The sequence below is a fragment of the Haliotis rufescens genome, unplaced genomic scaffold (assembly GCF_023055435.1).
Source record: "Haliotis rufescens isolate VD_foot unplaced genomic scaffold, xgHalRufe1.0.p SCAF_1, whole genome shotgun sequence".
Taxonomy (NCBI): domain Eukaryota; kingdom Metazoa; phylum Mollusca; class Gastropoda; order Lepetellida; family Haliotidae; genus Haliotis; species Haliotis rufescens.
In genome coordinates, this window is record NW_025963779.1 from 36,175,978 (window position 1) to 36,188,730 (window position 12,753).

The 12,753-nt window shown below is 46.6% G+C and overlaps 1 protein-coding gene across 4 annotated transcripts in view; it reads right to left on the bottom strand.

Moving 5' to 3' along the window:
- The window catches only part of LOC124135679 (E3 ubiquitin-protein ligase UBR5-like), a 61,941-nt gene that overhangs the window by 45,961 nt on the left and 3,227 nt on the right, over nt 1-12,753 (bottom strand). For all 4 annotated transcript variants that reach the window (XM_046501128.2, XM_046501127.2, XM_046501126.2 and 1 more), the window contains exons 5-12: nt 9,014-9,221; nt 8,781-8,840; nt 7,527-7,761; nt 5,541-5,761; nt 5,287-5,415; nt 4,940-5,050; nt 4,568-4,725; nt 3,921-4,029 (exon numbers count right to left, since the gene is read on the bottom strand). In XM_046501128.2, the coding sequence (XP_046357084.2) occupies nt 3,921-4,029; nt 4,568-4,725; nt 4,940-5,050; nt 5,287-5,415; nt 5,541-5,761; nt 7,527-7,761; nt 8,781-8,840; nt 9,014-9,221 (1,231 nt within the window). The remainder of the gene's footprint in view (nt 1-3,920; nt 4,030-4,567; nt 4,726-4,939; nt 5,051-5,286; nt 5,416-5,540; nt 5,762-7,526; nt 7,762-8,780; nt 8,841-9,013; nt 9,222-12,753) is intronic.

Here is a 12,753-nt window from a genome sequence, read left to right on the forward strand (position 1 = left end):
ATAACCCAACGTGCATTATACACCTTCTGGGTAGAATCACGATGCATACTAACGTATGCCCGAGACGCCCGGCGAGAAAAAACTTTACTCCTCAGACGCTCGGTGACAACATCCACGCGTGCAGATTGAACTGCCCTGCGTTTGGATGAAGCTGACGGGTGTGAGGGTGGATCAAGAGATCCGGTCTCACAGGCAGTGGAAGTGGCGACTGCGTGACCTGGGTCAGCAAGTCGGGGTACCACGATCTGTTCGGCCACTCGGAGCCGGCTTAGAATGTGTGGTATCAACGCTGTCGGCGGGTAAGCATAAGCGACCAAGCCCGTCCAGTCTAACGCGAGAGCATCGTGATCGATGGCCCTCGGGTCCGGGACTGGTGATACAAACAACGGGAGTTGATTGTTGAACCGCGTTGCGAACAGGTCGACCATCGGACGACCCAAACGTTCGCACAGCCACTGAAACACTACTGGGTTCAGCATCCACTCTGTGGGGCTCGGATCCTGAGGCCTCGATAGAGCATCGGCCAGTACGTTCCGCACACCTGGGATGTGACGGGCGCGTATCTGGCACGGGACACTGTCCACCAGAGCGTAAAACTCGAACGTGAGATCGAGTAGCGAGTGACTGTGGGTTCCCCCCAGTTTGTTCACATAGGACACTACCGTCGTGTTGTCGGTCGCCAGCATGAGCCGGGCGTCGACGAGACGATGCTTCCAGTGATTGACTGCGTTGATCACTGCCTTGAACTCGAGACAAGTGATGTGAAGACCTAGTTCGTCTACGCACCACAGCCCCGAGCTCACCTCCCCCTTTAGATGGGCGCCCCAGCCCACTAGAGAGGCGTCTGTATACAGGGTCAACGTGGCCCGGTAGGGCCGCATAGAGACTCCTGATAAGACATTGTAAGGGACTGTCCACCACTCCAGATGCGGTCGGAGCCGATCCGGGAGGGCGACGGTCGCACTGTTCACCTCCGTTGCTAACAACTGGATTAAAAACCGTTGCAGCGGGCGGAGTTGGAGACGACCCCGTGCGGTGCAGTCCTGGGCTGATACAAGTAGCCCTAACAGCTGTTCCCAAAAGTGAACAGTCTGTTGCACCGCTAAGACTTTGGCAATCAACGCCTGAATTTTGTGCCACCGGTCTGGGGGGACAAAGAGGCGATGGGACACCGTGTTGAACCGACCTCCGATGAACAGCAAGTTCTGAGAAGGGGTTAACTCGCTCTTGGGGAGATTGATAATCCACCCAAATTGCTCCAAGAGCCGACGTGCGAAAACGAGATGGCGTGACAGGGTGTCCGTCATTCGATTTGCTACTAGCGAGTCGTCCAGGTACGCGAAGTACCGGACACCCCTCCTGTGGAGGAACCCCACTATGGGGGTGGTTAACCGGGTGAACAGCCAGGGAGCGGACGTGTGAATCATTCTGAGTTCGGCACTGTCCTACTTGGGAACGAGAAATATCCTGGAGTAAAACCCCGGTGTTATTTCTGGTAGAGCTAACTCCCGTACTGCCCCTTCTCCACCAACCTGCCGATGGCATCGGCGAGGATGGGAAGATCGGTTTCCGAATCGAAACCTGCCAACGGGGCAACGGTGAGCGGCGGATTCGCTTTGAGATCAAGCCGATAGCCGTACCGAATCGTGTTGACCACCCACGGGTCGTCGAACACTTGTTCCCAATTCTCCCAGTAAGTCTGGAGTCTGGCTCCCACTGGGGAAGGAGAGGGGGCCCTGACAGGTTGCGGCAGGCGCAACTGTCCAGGGCCAAGTGACTCGGGTTCGCCTAAGGGCCAACCGAAGTTGGCGCTGTCGGCATACGAACCCCTCCAATGAGAGTCACCTGGAGGGGCCCTTGCCGTCCGTCGACGACTTGGGCTTCCCCCAGTTCCCCGTCTTCCCGCGAAAGGGCAGCTGATTGCCCATACCGGAGCCCTCAGGGCGGGGCTACTTCCCAGAGGAAGAAGAACCCGACCCCTTAGACCTACCGGCCGCAGCAGCCTGGGGCGCGCTCCGGTTAGGAGCGGCACCCAGGCGCCTATGCAGGGACCCAACAAGAGCAAGTGTGTGCCGAGAGTCCTCGGCAACGTACTCCAGGGAAGCATTTAAACTGAGCAGGCAGTTGTAAATGCGCTGGTCACGGTCCGTGGGAGAACCTTCGACCAGACGGGCCGCTGCAGCCAAGTAAGTGTCTCCATGAGACATGGAGTGCCGAGCGAGGGCGTCCAGCTGGTGCAAGGTAGCTTGCGTTACCGTAGCAGCCGGTGGGGCACGGACACCCAACCGCTCAACATGGGCCTCCGCGGTAGGACCAGCCTCGGAAAAGGCAAGGTCATGTACCGGGAAGAAACCCTTTCTCCACGACATCGGAGGCAACGGGAGACCCCGACCGGAGGCCGCCGCGAAGGCGTTCTCCAAGGAAGGCTTGAAACCGCGCAGCAAGGTTGATGCGGGGAAAGCCGTGTCGGAAGACTCATCGTATAGCTCGGAGGAACCCACAGTCGTGGATTCCCCGCGGTACCGGCCGGGGCATGTCCTCAAAGAGGTCATAAACCATGGCCACGCGGTCCTAAACCGATAGCGGGAGCAACGGTTCGGGGGAAGGACCGGTGACCACGGGAGCCGCCGCCGTACCGGTGGACCCCGCGTCCGACCCCGCGGCCACCGAAGTGGCCGGGGACGGAACAGCCAGCGGCCTATCCTGAGATAAGGCCGCCAGCTTGGAGTCCACAAGTTATGCAAGTAATGCAGCGACGGAATCCCCGGACAGCACACGGGCCGCCAAGAGATCCGCCGCTTTACCGGTGGACCCCGCGTCCGACCCCGCGTCCACCGAAGAGGCCGGGGACGGAACAGCCATCGGCCTATCTTGCGATAAGGCCGCCAGCTTGGAGACCACAAGTTTCGACAACAATGCGGCGACGGAATCCCCAGACAGCCCGAGGGCCGCAAGGGGATCCGCCGCAGCCGAGGAGGTGGTACCCGCACGGGGACCCCGACCGGACGAACCGGCCACCACAGGGGTGGAGACGGACTGTACGTACAGCCGGTACCGCTCAAACTCCGCAGGCCCCAGACCTTCGCACAGGATGCACCGGGTGTCCCCGCAAGGAACCCTGCACCGCGGGCAACGATCGTGGGGATCCCGGGACGACAAAAACTTTCTGCACACCCCACAACTCCGAGGAGCAGGGGTAGAGGGGGTGGATACTGGGGACATATCCATGTCAGACATTGATTGTTTGCTATAAACAAAGAACAAAACATGGTTACAACGCACGCACCACAATGATTCACAAACGAACATTTTCACAAGAAAATAAACGAGCAATGTGAACATATAACATACACATATAACTTTTATTAAAGAAATAAGTGATGTTAACCCCCAAAACATACAAGAACAGGGGAAACGTAAAACACAACGTGCATACGCGAACCCCACAAGTATATAGAAAAAAGGGCGGGAAAATTATAACCAAGCGTAGCTACCGCAACGCCCCATAAAAGCACAGTTTATTAGAGAATAAACTATAATAAATATCACCAAATCTTCAAGGAACGCTTCAGCAGGAGAAAACACGTCTTGCTAAGCAGACGAAGGAGACAAGAGTGAAGGGTGTCACATGGCAGCTGGGTGGCTACGCACGTGCTGCATGAGGTAATTGAGATCTCTGTGGTAGATTTCGCTATAGCAGCAGTTGTGGGAGACAACAGCCTCGGTATAACAGTGGTAACGTATTACTTAATGTAATCAAGGCTTTTCAAGCTATTTTGGTGATTTTCAAGGCTTTTCCAGGTTGACACTAAATTCAAGGCTAAAATTCAACAGGGGCCTTAAATTCAAGGCCTTTTCAAGCCTGTACAAACCTTGGAGATTGAAGGATGTGTTTTCAGTGTTGTTTTTTAGCCACTTACCAGTGAACCAGTAGCAATTTCTGTGTTTCCTGAAGATTCTTTGGATTTCTTTTTCTTTGATCTTGTTTTTTCTAATAACCGCTTCCTCTGAGAAAATGGCATCACACCCCTGTGAATCAATGCAATGAAATTATCTGACTACAGCAGTAACTTTTATTGACATATTTGTTCAAGATCCACTTAACATGTTTACAATAACAGGCCATAAATGTCAATGTCACATCAAATACAAAAACAAAATATTATGAGAGCAGTAAAAGCAGACAGTATTGACTGAGCAATACAATCTGGCATCCCTTACTAATTTTCAACGCTTTCCTTCAATCCTAAAATGAGGAAAAAAGTGTGAAAAAATAGACTGAAAAGCACAACTTTCATATTCTGCCTTATGTAAACTTATGTGTTCACCACATAAACATTTAGCATACTGCCAAGCACTATGTTACAATAAGTATAACAGTGATACAAGACAAACTAACATGGCAAGATATTCATAACGTTTTTGAAGAACAAGAACAAAATCTGAAATGTCCCTCATATTCATATTTTTATCCTACCTACAGACCATGATATTTAAGAAACACATTGGAAAACCATGTAATTAAAACTGTCTGTCCTACTCTGTCAGTATGAAGTGTATGACTTACCACCAGTAGAGTGCTCCACTCTCCAGTCTGGCGCAGGTGTACAGGGAGCATGTATGCAAGGACACAATCTTGTCAGTCTGGAACTCACTGAACATTTGAGCCGAGTGTTCTAGCTTCACAGCCACCTGGTTGAGGGCTTCGTCCATCCATGTCGCAACCTGGTGGACAAGGAAACAGCTGCTAAAGAGCCACACTAAAAACATGGCAGGATACTTGCATGGAGTTACATTGCTTTTAGTCTCCACAATATTACACAGGACAAGAATGGACCTTTTTAACTATCCCCATGTGAGAAACGGAAACCCAGTTTGGGGCAAGTTGCTAATATGTCTCCTCCTGTGCCTGTTTGGAATGAGTTGTCATTGTTCCTACCTTGCCAGATTCGGTGCACACAGAAGCTCGGACACTGCATGTTGATAGCCCGGTCACCTTCTCATTAGTCAGGCCCAGACTGGCAGTCTTAGCATGGTGGATGATAGGGTTCTGGGGGAGAAATATACAGCATCAGCACCTTCATATTCTTGCCACATTAGAATGTCTGCCATGAGGGTAAAATCCTTAGAAGATGGTTTATCATTCATTATTCGTTAATTGTACCGACAGTTCAGTTTTCCTTTCACCAAAATCAGTTTACTGATTACCTAATAACTATGTAACAAAATCCTGTCAAATTCTGAAATTTAACTCTCAACATCTTCTAAGTAGAATGTTAAACTCACATCTGGGTGTTTGTATGGATCAGGGTCTGACCACTTCCAGCCATACAGCCGACCATTAGATCCCACAGCAACCAGTTCCGAATGCATTGCAGAGATGTGGGTAAACCTTGGATCATCTGCATCCTGGGCCTGCAGGGAGAAAAGAGGGTCAGAGAATTAACACTTGTGAATCACAGTCTCTGCTTCAAAGCGACAGGGCACTCACAAAGATGGTTAGATGCGTGCAGGACCCTGTTCATGAATCACATACACACCATAGCAGCTGACCACCACTGCAAGTCTTCTCCAAGGATGAGAGGGCTCTGTGATGGTGTTGTGGACTTCTTGCTGGATTCCCCACTCACATTGTCCGACTTGTCTCGATCTAGGGGCTTCAAGGGGTCCTCACGGAATGATGACTCTATACGGCGACGGTCCCGGATACGGAAGATAGACTCCCTCTCTCGGTCCCGGTCAAGGTCCCTGTCCCGCTCACCTGTAATTGCATGAACAAACTTGTTATAACAGGTACTTAGTAAAATCTAAATATTTTTTTAACATTTGTATACATATCCTGCATTACTACTTAATGCATTCACTGCTTACCTTGCGACAAAAAACGGGACAGCATAACGGTGGGTGTAGAAATAAAAATGCTGTAGTTCATAGTCCCACTTTTCAAGACCATCGCCACTGTCCTATGACCTTGATGACCTGAGGTCACCTCCTCACATCACTGCCTGTCGCCCGAGCTTTTAGAAAAACATACTTTTGAGGTTTCTGAAGCCAAAGTGGGGAGGCAAGTCTGCAATGGGTGGGCCTTAACCGTAGTAATGCAGGAAAAGTACACAAATGTAAAAAATATCCAATTCCTCATCTGCTGATACCTTCGACGAATCCGAATGGTGGCGATGCGCTCTCCTTGTAGGTAAGCAGCTTCTGCTGTAGTGCGTAGATCTTACTCTTGAAGAGTGCTTAGATGAAGCACTGGGTGAGGTAGAGCCATGCGACGAGACCCACGTATTGACGAAATAGGCTGGTACACAGTCGCAGGCACCTGGTACACTTGTGCTATGGACTACTGCCACATGGACTGCTTAAAGTTCTGCATCCAGGAAGTCTCCAAGAAGGAGCTGTAGGCTGAGCGTAAATGGGCTGCACTACCAGGTAGGTAGGTGGTACAGCGCTAAGCTGACCCAGCGTAAATGACATCGCGGGAGAGGCTGAAAGCCCTGAAGATGTAGTCATAGTCGATAGGAGGGCCTAGATAGATGCTGTGCTTGGCGCAAGCCCTTGCAATTAGACACACGTAGGTGTCGACAGGATCAAGGTGTGCGCTTGCGCAAGCCAGGTAGAAGCATCATAAGATGTGTGCACTGGCACCAGCCCAGTAGAAGCATCGTAAGACAATTAGTGCACTGCACAAGCACAAATTACACAAAAATTGAAATTGTAGTTGAAGTAGACTTGTACATACTGATGGTAAAACTTAATTCAGCAAAATTTACAAGTATTAAAGTGTATCAAAAAATACACACTAGATAACGCCACAAAAGGCCAAAGGTATTTACACATACATGAAGTAATACCTAGCCAAGCAGTGCAAACAATGACTGCCTCGAATATAGGAGACAAACAATGTAACGCAATTACAAAATGGTATGAAACAATGAGTCATGTGGCATAAAAGACAAAGTTGTTTCACGTGGAACAACCTACATCTTAATACACATTTAAGTGAACATGACATGAAAAGGAATACACCACCCTTCGCAGACAAAATTTTATGCTAAGTGGAGGACCAAATGAACACAACTTTCCAGTAGGACGATAAGCAGGAATGAGATCAGGAATGTGATGTCACCACGAACAGTCACATGACAGAGGCGATGGGTCCTACAATAGGTAGACTGAAGATGGAAACAACTTTTTCTTCAGCTTGGACCATCGTGGAGCGCTGTCTTTATTTCTTTTCGTAAGGTGAGCAGTTGATGCAGTAAGGAGTAATGCAGGACAGACAGACAGACTTGGCCATGCAAACCACTGGTTCAGAGAAGAGCATCAATTCATTGTGGTACAGTAATAAACTATTAAGCACCTATCGTCAAAAGTCAGCTCTTATGACAAGCATAGGAACTGGGGACCTATTCTACCAAGGTATGACCATGACCATTTTAGTTGGTGCGTTAACATGAACTGGGTACATGGAAAGCTTAATGCGCTTGCCACCTATTTCATCTCCCCCCATTTCCAACACTGACCTAGCCTGGATCTGGTCCCTGATCCACGACTTCTCAGTGAGCTGTAGCCAAACATGTCTTCATTGAACATGGCATCTGCATCGATGATGACGCTTGGGTGGTCGGAATGCATGCCGCTGTCCAGGAGGGAGATGAGGTCATCAGGCATATAGGAGTCCTGGCTGTCCTCCTCGTCCCCCTCCCCCTCATCGTCCCGGGACAGCAGGTTGTTCACAGCCATGTTCACATCAAGGTTCTGATGACAAAGCATACAATGAAGCATTTCCAGAACACAACAAGCAACAAATAGGAAGTACAAACTTCATCTTATTCAAACATAAAACAACACATTTCTAAGTCAAAGGCAAAAGTAACTGAGTATTTCTGAATTATTATATTCTGATATATAAGATAGCTATGTGATAAATCGCAAAGAACTATGAAGAACGATGTGTGGTTTTGTTTTATCATGACGACATTTCTGGAGATTTGAATATGCGCTCGCAACTTGATGACATCGCATATTGGACAATGTTACTTTTTAAAGGAGAGTGTCTAATGAATTGTTCCACATAGATGAAGCTGGGCAACGCAAATAAACACAGTGGCCAAATGATCGCATCCAAAAGTGGGAAAGATATGATAACCGGTACTGGGAGAAAAGCTGCAGATAATCAACATGAAGATTGATATAATATGCGGGAAATACTCACCTGTGCACAAAATGAACTTGTCCGACATTGCAGAGGTCGGATTCCATTGAGGGAGTCATCATTATTTAAATAAGGGTTAATATTTTTTAAGCTTGTACCTCTTGTCATTATCCTTAAAGAGGCTGTATATCATGTTGATATATCATATAAGAAATAAACGACTCATCTTTTATTTGTTAAAAAAGAAACACATAACCCATAAACAATAAACATTATAACTCCTCTTGCCTGTATTGACAAGTGGTTCACAGAGTATGTAAAACAGCACACTCCATACAATCATAATTGGAATATATATCTACCTTCAGTTACCTTTGCCTTTGAACATGTTTGAAGAGAGATCTTCCTACCATTATATCCAACATTTTGGAAGACCTCCCAATTACTTTTAAGCCTTTTCTTCTAAGTTTCTTGTCCCACGATTCCAGGTTCTAACTCAACGTCTTTTTGGCTATTCTTCAATCTCCTACATTCTAGACTGTCATAAAATTGTAAAACACTGAAAAGTAGTTTATCATGTAGAATAGTAACCAAACATGGATTATAAATCTGATACACTCACCGTTCTCTGCAGCTCTCTAATGATAAGGTTTCGTGATTTGCCTTGTAGTACTACTTGACACTGCAAAACAAACCAGTTTGCTTGTGTAACACACGCACACAGCATAACAGCCACACTTTCACTGACTGATAAATTGTACAATGATAAATGCACATATTTAATGGAACTAATTATGCTTGGCAATTTGGTAACACTTTTACGATTTCCTGTCTTAGCACAAAAAATCGTTTTACCTGATTTATGAGTTCTTCTGGTACCACTGAGGCAGGTACAAGAGGACGTGCTCCAACAATGACCCCTGACCTCCGACCTCTACTGACATGCACTGTACGTTGCATGCGGTTGTAGCCTTGCTGGTTGTTGTTGCGGGATGTGGGGTTGCTGGCACCACTGCTGCTGCTGCCAACGCCTCCACTTCCACCTCGTGTACCTGGCCATGTTCTGTGAGAGACAGTGTATGTTAGTCAATTTGACCATATTGCTATCACACGAGGTATTCACCCACTGCCAACCACATCAATTATGGAAAGAGTGCCATTGTTGAATTGTCTCAATCACTTTTATACTTTGAACTGTCTATCCCAACAAAATTCATTTTCAGAATTTTGTCATTTATGGCGAAAGCGGACAGCCAATTATCCCTTGATGAAATTCATCTCGCACTAAACAAAAAAGTCAAACTGTACAGAATGTATACCATAGTCAACCCCAGATATAACAGAGCGAAAAAACAGTGAGAAATCATTGATAGCAAACACCATTCTATTCCAACAGGCCTTACATCAATGTTGTTAGTCATGTGAACAACTGTCTCCAGACATAACAAACTTATTTCCGAGGGTAAATTATCATGATTATAGTTAAAAATATCCAAGTTTGTCTGTATTTAATACCATACATTATCATAAGTTTCTATATATATGATAAATTAATCAAATCTAAATATTTTTCCCGTTTGGATACTTATCCTGCATTACAACCTTAATGCTTCTACTGCTGTTCTTTGACTAGGAAGACGGAGCTGTGAGAGGTCCTGGTTACAGAAATTGTTTGACCAACCAGTCGTGTGGCATCCTTCCTCCCACAGCTACCACATCACCGGAAGTGGCAACGTCACGTATGATCACATCACTCCTAGTAACGGACATCTGAAAAACTTCGCGGGTAGGCAGCAAAGCGATGGGAGGGCACTCTAGACGTAATAATGCAGGATAAGAATCCACATGTAAAATATATTTAGATTTTACGAAATGTTTTTATCTTATCCTGCATTACTACCTTAATGCATTTTTATCAAACAGAACGGAGTGGGGCATACCTTTCACATGGAATTTCAGGAAAGACACTTCCAACAGTCCGGGTAACCAGATAGCATCTTGAGCGGGAAAAGTCTGAAACCACAGACCTTCCTGTCCGATAAAGACACACAAGGGAGAGTAGGAGGTGTGAAATCCAGTCTTGGATAAGGAAAAAGTAGAAAAAGGAGGTCAAGTTCAAAATTGGGTTCAAGCAGCTGGAATAAATGAAAACATGAAACCCTCTAGTCTGGGAAAAAAATACCAGATGTCAAGACTGTCTTGGGTGACCTGTTGCGAAATGACAGTATCCGAGTGCCAAAAACAACCTTCCATGATGGATTTGAAGGAACATTTTGAGAAAGGACCTCTGTTGTGTCTTGGATCAACAGAGGAAAACCCTTTAGACTTGAACTGGGCACAGAAATCCAGCTCATCCTTGTCCTTGGAGCCCACTATCAATGATAAGGGAGTAACGGTGAAGGATTCTTAGCAATGAATCCTAGCACAGACCAAGATTGATAGCACCATGCGCTCTGCGCTTTAAATGTACTCAGGACATGTCAAGGGCATGTAACTTGCTGACTCGAGCCGCCAGGAGAAAAAAACGTTTTTTTTGTTAAGATTGAAGAAAGACACAGAGCCAAGTGGTTTAAAGGGAGCGGTATGGAGCGAATTCAATACCATGTTCAAATCCCAGGCTGGGGGATGAAACTTGGCAAGTTGATCCTCCAGACAAAACGATTGCAATAGTGACCAAAGTTCCAGGATCTTGGTCATTCTGTGATCCATAGGAACTGCCAGCACTGAATTCAGCCATAAATGGCGGTGATGCAGACATAGGTTCCTGTTTCTTATTCAAAGGAACACCACTTGTTATCATACAGAGTATGTGTTGAAGGTCTACGCAGAGCTACAGATAAACAGCTTATTTGTGTAAAATACCCCCAAAAATATTCAAAAACCAATAACCTTCAATTAACTTGTGTACAGAAATGCATGCATTAAATGAAAAACTCAAATGTATAAAAACAGCATGCGTTAATACCCAAAGAAGCTTTTTCAGCATGCATACAAAGGAGCTAATTTCCGAAACACAATGATGAGCTAATTTACTTTCCGGGTCAAGCCTATATATTTTAAACAGTTATATACATCTGAAACATTATTTCATTTTTTAAAATCTTAAAATGTTCACTAATATGGGGGAAAACCCAATAGTGATAAATATATGAGTGAAAAAATATTGGTTACCCAATGAAAAATGTAATAACCCAATTAAAATAGAAACGCTAGAGTAAAAACTCAATTGCTCAAAATGTTATCTGGAGCTCTGTCTAGAGATCAAAAGCAGTGATAGAATTGGTGTGCAAAACCCTTGTAAGTAGTACAGGAGGCGTAAAACATACACATTTAGGCCTGTCCAGTGAACGCTGTATGTGTCGACCATCCAAGTCAGAGCATGTAGGTCCGGAGCTGATAATTCTGACTGGTGGTGAATAGGTCGATAAGTGGCAAGATGAACTGCTGGCCACAACAGATAGAAGGCATCGGGGTGGAGCATCCACTCTGTGGGAGCCACTTTGTCCGGCCTGCAACAACCGGGGATGTGCTGGACGATGAACCTCAGGTGCAGTCGATCAATTCTATCTGAAAGAATCAGAAGGTCTGGGACAGTAGGGATGATGAGTGAGGAGTCCCCTGGTTGCGTATACACCAGACGACTGTGATGTTGTCTGTGGATACGGCTATCTCTTTGCGCTGAAGCCAGGAATGATGCTTCGACTTCCAGATTGTTGTTGTGCCACCGAGCTTATTCTTTGACCAAAGCCTGGAGGCAGTTTGGTCCCCCCAGCCCTGAGGATCTACGAACAGGTGGAGTGTGGGCTTGAGTGCCGTTAGGTTTGTTTGTTTGTTGTTTAAGGCCGCACTTAGCAATATTCCAGCCATATGAAGGTGAGCGCTGTTAGGGACAGTTTCACTGTCCACCAAGAGCGGAGGTAAACCTGGAGCGCTATGGAGGTCATTGAGGATCCATCCCAGTTCAGCATGTTGACGATACGTGAAATCCCTGTGAAGGAGGAGGGTTTGTGGGTCCTGATGACTAAGTAGACAGTCAGTTATGTAAGACTTGAACTGAACGTTCTTCAGGTGCAGGTATGCAGTAATTGGCTTGGTAATCCAGGTAAATAACCACGGGGCCGTGAGAAATGCCAAATGGGAGGACCTCCCAGTGGTAGTGGATACCCTGGAAAAAGAACCTGAGAAACTTCCTGCTACTGTGGTAGACGGGCACATGAAGAGAATCGTCCTGGAGGTCAAGACTGATCAGGAAATCGTTGGCATTGATTCTGGTCCTGCGCAGTCTCAACGTAGTCAGGCAAAAGTAAGGAGGACGTTCCAGGTAACGCTTGTTGAAGACAACTTGATTGTGGATCATCCGGAATTTAGATGAATCCTTCTTGGGCACCAGAAACACTAGAACAATCTCCAGCGCCTGCTTGATCACAAGAAGCGGAATGGTGTGGAGCAGGTACTGAGCCTGACTAGGTGGGTGGGCATCCACCATTGGGTCAGAGGTTAACATCAGGTCTGCTGTCAGAGAGAGCCTGTACCCCTGACGAAGGATGTTGGTGACAAACGATCTTCAAGAATTGTCAAATTGACCCCAAACCTGC